Source organism: Tupaia chinensis, unplaced genomic scaffold (genome assembly GCF_000334495.1).
Source record: "Tupaia chinensis unplaced genomic scaffold, TupChi_1.0 Scaffold000217_1, whole genome shotgun sequence".
Classification (NCBI taxonomy): Eukaryota; Metazoa; Chordata; class Mammalia; order Scandentia; family Tupaiidae; genus Tupaia; species Tupaia belangeri.
In genome coordinates this window covers 4,821,197-4,834,299 of record NW_006159692.1, presented here as the reverse complement: position 1 = coordinate 4,834,299, position 13,103 = coordinate 4,821,197, and the positions used below count along the sequence as shown (strand labels likewise).

At 37.7% G+C, this 13,103-nt stretch overlaps 1 protein-coding gene across 2 annotated transcripts in view; it reads right to left on the bottom strand.

The window, feature by feature from the left end:
• The window catches only part of EXOC6 (exocyst complex component 6), a 195,381-nt gene that overhangs the window by 88,837 nt on the left and 93,441 nt on the right, over positions 1–13,103 (bottom strand). For both annotated transcript variants that reach the window (XM_006147639.3, XM_014587534.2), the window contains exons 14-16: positions 6,879–6,984; positions 1,500–1,609; positions 153–264 (exon numbers count right to left, since the gene is read on the bottom strand). In XM_006147639.3, coding sequence (XP_006147701.1) covers positions 153–264; positions 1,500–1,609; positions 6,879–6,984 — 328 coding nt within the window. The remainder of the gene's footprint in view (positions 1–152; positions 265–1,499; positions 1,610–6,878; positions 6,985–13,103) is intronic.

Sequence of the window (13,103 nt, the reverse complement as noted above, 5' to 3'; positions counted from 1 at the left end):
TGTACTGATATTCTTATTTTAAAACAAATCTTTTATATTAATAAGCTTAAAGTACAAATCTAGTTTTACAGAATAATGTTCGGCAATAACTTGATTGCTAATAATTGCTTCATATGTTGACATATATGGCTATATGAATCGCTTTAGCCTACCTCTGTCAAGCCCATGTGAGGCTTTCTAATAAGGTTCAGTAAACAGCTACTCAGCGTTCTAGTCAGCAGCAGATTTGTTGATTTTCTAAGCATATCGTCTATTTCTGTTGAGCTAAAAACAAAGGGTGGAATGTTAGTAGGCTTTCCACAGGGGTATAGTTAGTTAACACCCTAAATTATTTAACACAATTTGCTAAAATAATTTATTCTAAGTATTCTTTTATATCTTAACTAAATTATAATGACCTACATTTATTAAGTTACAAATTTTAATCTAATTACACAAGCGAACATGTTCTGGCCCAGCTATGGTAGCTCACAGACAATGGCACTGAGCAGGAGGCTGGAGCAGGAGGCCACCTGGGGGCCTGGGTTTGGTTTCTAGGCCCACCTCAACACCCCAGGTGTGGTCCGCACACTCGTAATCCTAGCCAATAGACAGCGGAGCAGGAGGATCGCGACACTGCAAGATCCAGTGCCCTACTGAAAATAACTATTCTGATTATTTCCCTTTCCCTCTCTCTTTTCCCTCTTTATATTTTCCTTCCATAATGAGAAGGAAAACAAAGCCAAAACAGGAGAGAGGACATTCTCCATAAAGTAGAATGTTCATTTATGGCAATGGCATAATTTAAATGTATCTAAGTTACTCACTACAGAAAAAAATCGTGGGTAGTTAATATAAGGAAATAAAACAATCCTTAAATTATGAAAGTCACTTTGGAGGACACTTCATATACAACTATAAAGGCAAATTACTGGCTTGTCAGAAAAGTCATGACATACTTTTTCTACGCAAAAATGCATCATGACTTTTACAACGACCCAATACTTTTAAAATACAAATAGATGTTAGTTATTTTTTAATTTAATTACCTCATTTAATTTTTAAAGTAACTAAGCTATCCATTTCCGTTGAGTTTTTTTTTGTTTGTTTGTTTTAGGTTTTGCCATAGGGTATGTGTGCTCGCCAGAGAGAGACAGAGAGAGGGAGAGAGGAAAAGCAAGAAATTACCCCCTGGGGTGATGGCCACACTGCAATCCCTTGCCTTCCTCTCTCCTCTTGGGATTTTGGGCATGCACACATCTATTCCTGGTGTGTTTTTCAAGCTGTAGGGTCTGGGACTTGAACCATACAGCTGGCTGTGTAGGATCCAGCCACTTTGACCACCATGCCACTAGATGGCCTATAATATTAGGTTTATAGCAACTTAACCCTAAACATTATTAAAATATGAAAGCCTTTCCAATAAGAAAATAATCCAAAGACTCATGGCATGAAAATACAGTGTTAATGTTTTATAAAAACAGTAATGACAAAGACACAGTTCTTATGAGTAAACTCACCTTCGGTGTAGCGACTCTGAAAATTTAAGGCTGGCATAAATAAATTCTTTAACTTGAGTATAAATATGAGGCACTGACTGAGACATAGGGAATTTCTTTGGGAAAGATTGCTGTAGAAAAAAAATCAATATTGTTTTAGAAATTTTAGAAAAAGACATTCTAATCACCAAAGGGAAAAAAGTTGATTTTACATTTGAATAGTTAGTACTTGCATAGAAATTTCTACTGATATATTTACCTTTTTTTTATATTTTAAAGAAAACCAACATATTTCTGAAAACAAAACAAAACAAAACAATGTGGCAATTTACTTGTTTGTTAAGTTATTACCAGTCTTCCAACCAACAGGGAAAGCACACACCAACACTGACACATGCCAGCGGGGAGTGTTCCTGCAGTAGACACTGTCTACTTCTTTGTACCCAAAATACAAGTCAGGGTGGCACGAACTTCCTGGCTCGAAGTCAACTTCCTGGCTCGAAGTCAATAAATAACTCTAAGATTTCCTTTACTTACCTTCAATGAAGGCTTGATGCCAATTCAAGAAGACATCCAGTTTAATACATAACTGGCATACCTCACAGCAGCTTTCTGATCACCACACAGTCAAACACTGGTACACACTTAGCGGTTTATGGCATGCCTCTTGGCTAAATTGCTGTATCAGCCCACATCCATTCGATAATTCTGTCTTCAAAAGGTAAATTCTCTCCATGATTTTTACCAAAAAGCAGAGTCTAGTCTACATCACCACCTTCACATTCATTGCAAACTTATATAATTGAATGCACCCTCATCAAAGTCACCAATAACCTTCCAGTTGTAAATCCACCGTACTTTTCCACTCTCTAATTACTTGACTTGTCAGAATAATCTAACATGGTTGGCCCCTTCTGCTGCTGTTTTGTTGTTACTGTTTTTAAGCTTACTTATTTAGTTATTTCTTCCAATAGAGAAAGAAGGGAGAGCAGAACCCCTGGCAGGATCATGGGATTCTGGTATACTCAGGGAGGTCTCTAGATGCAAACCTGGAACCTTTCCATGTGGTCAGACGTGCACAGCATCATGCTTCACCACTGTGCAATCGACCGGCCCCACCCTCCTGAGTCATAAACAGTCTTGTCTTCCTTGGGTTCCTAACCAATACTAGCTTTCCTCCTATTTTTCTACCTGCTCTTTCTTCCTCTACCCATCCCTTAATTACTGTTATACCTTAAGATTCTATCCTAAACCTTCTCGTCTTACTATATATATTCTCCTTGAATGACTCATTGGACACATGTTCTCCATTTGGCTGTACCATGTGAGACAAACTTAATAGTTGCAAAAATGAAATTATCTGGCCAGCAGGCAGCATGGTGGGTAAGGCAGCTGGATTCCACATGGCTGTGCAATTTGAGCCCTGGACCTGGCTGCTTAAAAAGCACATCGGGCATGTATATGTGTATGCCCAAAGTCCTGAAAGAAGAAATAGAGGAGAAGGGATTGTGGGAGATGGCCACATCACAATCCCTTCTCCTCCAGTCTCCTCTAGTGATTTTGGGCATGCACGTGCACATGCCCAGCATGAGTTTCAAATCCCAGAGTCCAGGACTCAAACCACAGTTGGCAATGTGGGAGTCCAATACCTTAACCACCATGTCACCTGTTAGCTACACTGGAGTCATTTTTAAGCTTTAAGAATTTATTGTAATAACATTAAAGGTAGAATGTGAATGTGTTCTTATTTTAGCTGAATGGTTCTAATCAACTTAGCCATCTACAGAAGACAGATTTTTACATGTCTGTTCAATCTTACTTCTTTCTTATTCATAATATATGATGAAAACAATAACTTGTTATATGACAGACATTTGTATATCTTTTCTAATAGTTTTAACTGAAAATTATACTTAAATTAGGCAAAAAAAATAAAAATATACATAAAACCAAAAGACTATTATTAAGTAATGTATGGGATTTACTTTTAAGTTGTCACATTTAAATTTTCCATGTGGATTTACCTTATTAACAATAGTTGCTTTAAATGATAAATGCAAGGGGACTTCCAAAAACTCATGGAAAAATAGAATTAAAGTATGAGTTCATTGTGGTGCAAAAAGACTGAAACCCATACAGAGTTTTTTCATAACACACATCTTCCATAAACTTTCTGAAGACCACACATGTTTGAACCAATGAATATAACTCCTAAGGAGTTTAATCCTAAGAGGTACTGCATATGTCAGAACTCTCTACAAGCAATGTTAAACTTTCTTGGAAAAAAAAAAAAAAGATAATAAGTGTGTGTGCATGCACCAGACAGAGAGAAAGAGAGAGGAGCTCTCTCCACAGGTCTTGGTCCTGCCACTAGCCCTTTCCTCCAGTCCTCTACCCTGCCAGGGCACACAGCCATCACCTGGTGTGTTTTTAGGTCAATGAGGCCAGGGATTCAAACCAAGGATGGTATGTGGCCTCCAGCTTCACAGACTGGTATGTATCAACTGGGCCACAGTGACTGGGCTATAAACTTCCTTTTAGTTATAGACCTACTTAAAATAGTTTTGTGTAACTGGGAGGAACAATAGAGATTATGTGTTGGGTCGCTGGAAAAGTCATATGTTTTTCTATGTTTTTCTATTCAAAAATGCATCATGACTTTTCTAATGACCCAATAATTCAATCCCCTCATTTGAAAGAGGAAGCACAAATGCTTAAGCAGGGTTAGTCATTGCCCATAATGAGCCACAAGCAAAACTAGCAGGTGAACCCAGATGCAGTCCAGCGCTCTTTACACGGATGCTGCAGCCTGAGCCGAGTCATTACCAGGAGTTAAAACAAAACGTCACTAAGCCATGGCACAAAGAATATTTTAATAAAACTTCTTGACAGGGACAATCTTGACTGGGGTTCAACAATGGCGAATTAATTATTGTGGTCTGTTGTGCATTTTAAAACACAGCTAGCAAGCCAGCCATGGTAGCACAGCAGTCACGCAACGCTCTGTGATGCTCGGGCCACACAGGGAGGTCCTGGGTCAGGTCCTGAGGTGTCCCTGTGTATAACAGGCACAGTGCATGCCTTTGATTCTGGTTGGCTGAGGTGGGGCTAGGACATCAGTGTGACAACCCTGTGGGGGTGAGGGGTGCATATCTCTCTTTTCTCTATCTCCCTCTCATAGAAAAGATAAATCAATAAGCTTAAAAAATACCCATAGCTCTTCAGTATATGCAATGGCAGTGTTAGCTATGATTTAGCAGCTCTGCATTTAATTACTTGGTTCTAGTGACTATTACACATAATACACCTAGTTTATGCATAAAAATTGAATAAAATTTTATAGTCTCAATTCAGTCTTATTCTGAAAGGATAAAATGCAGAAAACCGCTAAATTCTAAAGAGTTGGAAAAATACTAAAGGATAAAATGGGGGGAAAAAAGAACAAAGAAGATATAAAAAGATTACAACTATAGAAAATATGATTCAGACACTGGATAGGTACAAGCACGTATGTTTGCATATATGTGTGTACAAACACATGCACTCATGTGCATTCCCAGAATATCCTACATGCTGGCCTATTTCCTTTCTCTATCCTGTCTTTTGTTTGGATATTTGACTCCAAAAATATATACAGGTTGAACATCCCTAATCCAAAAAGTCTAGATGCTTCAAAATTAAAAATTTGTTTTTATTAAAGAGAGAGATCGAGATTGATTTTTGATAGGTCTTGCCATTTTGCAATCCTGCCCCAGCCTCCCAGTGCACACCACCACAAGTGGCCTGTTTAGTTTGAGCTGAGAATGGAACCTGGGCCTCCTGTATGGCCTGTTTCCAAGTAGTACATCTTAGCAACGCGCACCACTGCACCTAAGCCCCGAATCTGAAACTTTCTGAGCACCAACATGACAGCCAAAATGGAAAAGTCCACACCTGATCTTATGTGACAGATCACAGTCAAAATGCTGAATTTCCTTTTGTATAAAGGGCTGGCCCGTAAACTAGTAGCTAAGTGAGCTGGATTCCATATAGGCAACTGTAGCTCAAATCCTGGCCCTGGCAGCTTGAAAACCACACCAGGCGCATGTGTGTTCACACAACAAGATGAAAAAATGGAGGAGAAGGAATTGCCATGTGACCATGCCCCATTGGGGGTGCTTTCTCTATCTCTCTGTCTCTAGCAAGCACATATGCCCTTTGGCAATCAGGGGGAAAAAAGCTGCAATACAAAAATATTGTATGCAATTACCTTCAGCCTATGTGAGTAAGGAGTATATGAGACATAAATGCATTTCATAATTAGATTTCGGTCTCAACCCCAAGATCTCTTATTATAAATATGCAAATATTCTAAAATCCAAAAAACTCCCAAATCCAAAACACTTCTGATCCCAAACATTTTGGAAAAGGGATGATCAACCTGCATTCCTACTTCAAGAAGAAATCTGTTGGTGGCTCTTGTCTTCATACACTTCTTACTTGTGCAAAAACAAACAAACAAACAAAAAAAATCCCAACTATTTATAGGAAAAAAATGGTTTTGTACATGGGATGAAACAATATAAATTCAAAACTTACAGATAAGGGTTAGCTCTATCGCTCATCTCTTTAAAAAGTTTATATGAATATCTAGTCAAAACCAACAAGAGTATCTCCCTTGAAACGTTATTTCTGCGGCTTTCCAAGTAGACCACAGGACTGCACACTGTCTTGGAATGTCCTCAGAAGGCTCTGTCAGTGAGCAGGTAACAGAGTAAAAATCCCAGAGTCCTTTCTTTCAAATGGAAGAGAGAAGACAGGGGGACAGAGAAACTATTCAAACTTCGTCTTCTTTTCTTGTGGCTTGTGGTCGCCTCTTCCTCCTCTGCCTCCTCGGAAGCCACCTCACCCTCCAAAGCCTCCTTGGTCTCTGCCACCAAATCCACCTCTGCCTCCTCTTCTTCCACCTCAACCCCTGAAGCCACCTTCACCCTTAGGCTTGGTCCAGTCCAAGGTAAAAAGCCACAAAATAAGATTTTCAATAGCAATGGGCATTTCAAAGAAATTTTCTTCTCCTTCTCTAGAAAATACTCTTATTATTAAAATATATTCAACATTTCATATATATAGTTTGGAATGCACCCAACATTATTAACACCCATCCTGAGAATCTACCTAACATTTGAGCCAACTGCTTCAAGCACCCCCAGGAAAGTCCCTTCTTAACTTCATCAAACTAGTGCTAGTCACAGGAGCAACCACACAATCTTTAAAAGTGACAAAAACATAGCTAATTTTTTCAGGAAATACCAAAAAATATTCCAAAAGAAGTCATTCTTAAGTGTTGAGTCAATTTTATATAGTAATAAATATCACAGACTTATTTTTAAGAATAGTTTTTAATTAAAAAGTAGCTTGTACCTTTTCAAGGTCTGGATCTTGAAAGGGAAATTTACTGATAACTATTTTATATTCTTCTTCATTGGTAATAGGAATTGGGCTATAATTATCTTCTTCGAAAATATCCCTATTAAGAAAGAAGAATTGAAAACATTATTACAAAACATATCATTAGAGTGTTACAAGATACTTAAAAAAAAACTTTTACAAAGGCATTTTTTAATTTGTCAATTAGAGATCCATAGGAAAACACTGCCTATTCATCCATAATACTAAAATTCAACATCAATTAAGTCTTGTCCCTCAAAATTCATGTGTAATCTTCTCATCTTAGTACCTTAGATTTACTTTTCTAGTCTAGAATGATTCTCAAGGTGATAAGGTCCCAACAAGCTCATTATCTATAACTAAAAACAGATCCATAAGATGAAGAATATCCCAGTCATATTTCTTAACAAGAACAATTCCCAAATTGTGTGTCCTGTGTCTTCTCTCTTCCAGATGAAACCATAAGCTTTTGAAGATCAAAACAAAGTATTATGTTGGTCTAGTCTGTCATAAGTTTGTAATTAGAAAAGAACCTTTCATAGTCAGTGAGGCAGACATTTACACTCCCATATAGTACACTTGTAAAAAGCCGTATGACTGGCTAGTTTTGACCACTGGCTGTGTTGCTTCAAGTGTCAGGTGTTTATGAGACACCTGTGCAACCCTCCCTCCTCTGATGACAAGGGACACACCGTGCCGAGAAGGCAGAATCACAAATGCCAACGGGTGGAACCTCGATTTAGCCCACTGTGAACTCCCCTGTGAGTGAGAAACACCATGTGTTCACGGAGATTTGGGGCATTTTTGTTGCTGCAGAATAACTCGGTGTGTCCTCAGGTGGCTGATTCCCGATCATCGACTTCCTTTTACTCAGTAATTCATTTTAACTGATAGTTACCAAGTACCTATTAAGTGCCAGGCTCTCAGCTCTGATGAAAGTAGCCTACCTCATGAAGATACAACCAAAATCCCTGTTCTCAAACCGAACAGGAAAGACTGATATGCAAACATGCTATTATGCTTATAGAGTATGTTTTACATACAATAAAAGAGGCATAGTTTTCACAGATGGGACAAAGGCGTAGGACAGAGCAGGTAGGAGGTTTCGTGGAAAGTTTTACAAGAAACCTTGGACGCTGTAGGGTCTTTAAAGATGGAAAGAAATACTTCCAATGAAACCAAGGGAGAAAACCATTTCGACTCCATCCAACATATGTGCAGAGGCAAAGGAGGTGAAAATGCAGGAGAGGGCAGGGAGGGGCTGTAAGAACCACAGGGGCTGCTTCACAGATTTCCCTGAAGTGTAAAGTTTATGAGGGACCCTGTGAAGCATGAGGCTGGACAAGTGGACAAACTGAGGCACCCAGATTTTATCCTGAGGCATTAGTAGGTTTTAAGTAAGGGCCAGCAGTTGGTGTGATGGTTAAGGCACTGGTCTCCCACACTGCCAACCAGTTCGAGTCCTGGAGCTGGCAACTTGCTTTCTCAATTTCCCTTTCTCTGCCTCGTTCTGGCCAAAATAAAAAATAATAATAAAATTAAATAATTCTTTTAAAAAGGTTTTAGGCAGAGGAATTTCATAAGAAGATTTTCACTATGTGGAAGATAAACTAGAAAAAAGAAAATAATGAACACAGAGATGTCACTTAGAAAAAATGAAGAATAATCTAAATGAAAGATGAAGATCTGAATTAAAGCTGTAAATGTAGGAGCATAAATGTACAATTTTTAAGAAGTAGAAATATATAGGACCTCAAAATTAAATGAGATTGAGAGGGAATGTGCAGTCACGATGACTCGGTGGCTTGCAGACAGGACTAACGACAAATGACGTGTATCTCACCCCATCAGAGACATCTGCTGAATACAGGCGAACAAGAAGGTTTGGGTAGTGTATGACACCCAGCTGATAAATTTGTCCTGGGGTCGTGATGAGAAGTCAGAAATAAAACAGAGGCGTATACACGATGGTGGTACACCATGAAGTTACAGTAAGGCCTCACTCACCTAAAACACATGATTCCTCTCATTCTATTTCATTCTAAATACTGTCTAAAACTGAAGTAAAACGTTGAAAGGCAAGTTACAGGAGAGAAACTACTGGGAGACCATAAACTACTCCTCACTGAACACAAACGCCAGGGGATCAGTTATTCTGTAAGGAGAGATCATTTAATGAATAGCACATTTACGTGCTGAAATGTTAATGTAGTATTAAATAATCTGCTTACAGAATTTTATAAACATACACTGCACAAAGTATGAACTCAGTATATGTTTATAAAATATAAACAATATAAATGTATTCTTTATCAAGAATATAAACAGCTCCACACCACCAGTTTTGGCAATGATATTTTATGTATGACCCCAAAACAGAAACAAAAGCAAACACAGAGCAGCAGAATTGCATCAAACTAAAAAACTTCTGTGCAATTCAAGAAAAATCAATTAAGTGAGAAAATAATCAGACTGGTAGAAATACCTGCTAATACCCCAATGATCAGGGGATAATGTCCAAAATATATCTGAGAAAGGGTTAATAACACTTAAGAAACTCAAACAACTCAACAACAAGAAAACAATCTGATTTAAAAATGGGCAAATGTGAATAGACTTTTCTTAAAAGACACACAAATAGGGACCAGCAGGTGTTGTAGTGGTTAAGGTACTGGACTGCCACAAGGCCAACCATGGTTTGATTACCAGACCTGGTGGTTTGAAAATTACGTCGGGCATGTGTGCCTTCTCTATCTGGCAGAGCATGAGTTCTACAGCAAAAACCTTTTTTAAAAAAATATATACATTTTATGTAACTTTTCTTTTATTTATGTACTTATTTTAATTTGACCAGGGAGAGACACAGTGAGAGAGAGAGAGAGGGAGAGAGAAAGAGAAGGAGAAAGTAAGAAATCAAGTTGTCAGGTCCAGGAATGATGGTCAACCATGTGGGAGTCCAGCACCCTTACCCACCATGCCACCTGTCAATTCCTGGTAAAACCTTTAACAAAATAAATAAATAAATAAAAAGATACAAATGAGGACCAGCAGGCAGTATGAAGGTTAGGGCACTGGATGGCTGCATGGCTGGAGTCCAATATCTGGCAGTTTGAAAATCATGCCAAGTACATATGTGTGCGTGCCCAAAATCCTCAGAGGAGACTGGAAGAGATTGCAGCATGGCCATCGCCCTCAGGGGAGGGCTGATATTTTTATTCTCTCTCTGTCTCTGTCTCTCTCTCTTTCCCCCCTTCACTCTCTCTCTGTTTCTCTCTAGCATACACCCTATAGCGAAACACAACAAAACAAAAACACAAAAAGCCATACAAATGACTTATAGGTATATGAAAATATTCTCAATACCACTAATCATCAGGAAATGCAAATTGAAGACACAATGAGATATACTTCACACCTGTTAGAATAGCTACCAAAAAGATGAAAGGTAATAAGTATTAGGATGTGGACAAAGAGAACCCTTATATGCTATAAGTAGGAATGTAAATTAGTATTGCCATTATGCAAAACTATATAAAGGAAAAACTTTAAGTAGAATTACCATGTGATCTGTCAATTCCCCTTCTAGTGGGTATATACCCAATTAGAATGAAATCGATATGACAGCTGCACTTCCTTGTTAGTTGCAGCTTGTTCACAATAGCCAAAACATCGGTCTAAGCACCCATGTACAAACTGGAATCCTATCAAACCTTAGAAATTCTGGGGTCAGCAGTGGTGTAGAGGTAAGGCAGCTGGATTCCACATGGCTGAATGAGCAGTTCGAATCCCATACCTGGTGGCTTGAAAATCATTCAGGGTGCATGTGGGGGGTGGGGGCTGTTTTCTCACTTTCTCTCTCCCTCCCCAGCAAGTCCACAACACTATAGCAAACTACAAGTAATGAAGTTCTGTCATTTGCAAAAACATGGATGAAACTGGAAGGTATTATGCTAAATGAAAAAAACCAGGCACAGGAAGACAAATAATACATGATCTTACTTATATGTAGAATCTAAAAAAGTCAAACTCATAAAAGTAGAAAATAGAAGGGTGGCCATAGGTGGGTGAGCCTGGGGAGGGAGATGGCAAGATCTTGTTCAAAAGGTATAAAGTTCTACTTATAAATCTAAATATTTTCAGTAGCAAGCACAGCTGAAATATACATATCCATGAACACCAGTCTGACTTTAGGCATAAACCTCAGTGAATAGAATGAACATACTATAAAGTCGCACCTACCTCAGACACAATATGGGAGGAAGGTGGGAGATGGTAGAGGGTGAGATAGGGAATCAAGGATGGGAAAAAAGGCAAAATATACAGAAAACAAGAAATGGAAAATTATGTGTTGACAATAACACATATGTTGATGTGCTTGATTGAGTCAATATACAGTGTGCTGTGAATGGAAAAATCTCATTTTGTATGCTATAATGATGTACAGTGAATGAATCTAAATAAATAAATAAAAATAAAATAAAATAAAATTAGAAAAAAATGTTCTACTTATACAGGAGAAGGATTAAGCAATAAGATGACTATAGTTAATAATAATGTGATATGTGTTTCTTTTTTATGCTCTAAGAAAGTACGTGTGCACGCAAGAAGGAGAAAGAGATGGAGAAAGGGATTTTGTTTTTTTGTGGGGTCTCCCCCTGCAGTCCTCTGCCCAGACTTCCAGTTACCCGGATTACAGGAGCCCAGCCTGTGTAGGTAGGTCTGACCCTGGCCTCCCGCGTGGCCCAGCACACACGGTAGAGCACCACTTGCACCCCGTAGTGGTGCTGTAGCATATATTTTAAAACTGCTTAAGGGAGGAGATTTTCAGTGTCTGTACCACAAAAGAAATAAGTATATTAGGTGATAGATATTTATTTTTTAAAGGATTATTTTTAACAAATATTCTATTTTATTTATTATTATTTCTAAATTCTGCTATACGGCACATGTGCTCACCAGAGAGAGACAGAGAGAAAGTGAGAAAGCAAGCCATCAGGTCTGGGACTTGAACTGCAGTCAGCCACATGGGAATCTAGGACCTTAACCACATTACCTGCTGGCCCCTGATGGATATGCTATTAAGGTGACTTAATAATTCCATATGCTACATATCTCAAACATCACCTTGTAGCCTCTAAATATATTAAATTGTTTTTCAATTAAAAATAATAAATAAAAGCAAATAAAAATATAAAAATAAATATAAAAAGAATATAAAAATAAATAAAGCATTAGCGCTTACATATGATAAACAACACCAGCAGTCAGTTTATACATTGTATCATGGAAGTAACCACATTTTAATTATTCAGTACTGAGGATAACTTACTTTTCCCCCTACTTAATTGCCATGATGTTAATTCATTCTTGGAAAAATATTTGAAAATATAGCTCAGGGATAAGCAAAACTTAAATTCTGCTACTTCTAAAAAAGCAAAAAGCATGATCTGGCGGATATTAAAAGTACAATTGATAAGCTATCATTTGTTCCCCTCTACTATCGCTATGGAGGATGAATCAATCCCCTTTCTCTCTGCCTGCCTCTATTAGATTCCCAGAGAGAAAGCAACACCTCATTATTCTCTACTCTTGGGGCACTATCTAACAGTTAGACATCTTAAGACCGATCAGAGAGAAAAACTGGCTCTACAATCTATCAATGATTATAAAACATAAAACATACTTTGGAAGAGGCCATGTAATAATATTAACTCTTTAAGATTTTATATTTACAAAGAGATTATATAGCATAGCATCATAACAATGCTATAGGTTTCTACTGCTAGTTTTTAAACACTTAATATAGAAAATGGACAGTTATATATGACTCAACAGAACTTTTAGCAATCCATTTGAGATGGCATACTGACAATATCAGTCCTAAGGAACGATAATATACAAAGTTCAAGGAAGGATTTATTTAGTTGATTTTATTTCATACAAGTGTATCACCTTATGAGTCATTTATGTATTTAAAACAGATTTCTATTATGGTATCCAGAAGGTCAGCCTCCATTGTCTAAAAACAGATGGGATAAGTGTTACACTGGTATTAAATCATTTAATATTTTTTTACTTTTAATATCAACAAATATTATTGACACATTACTTCTGTCATATTTTGAATAACCTGGAGGTAAGATCTCCAGATTGACATTTTTCTTTTTTTCCAAAAAAGACAAAGCAAAGTCAGAGAGG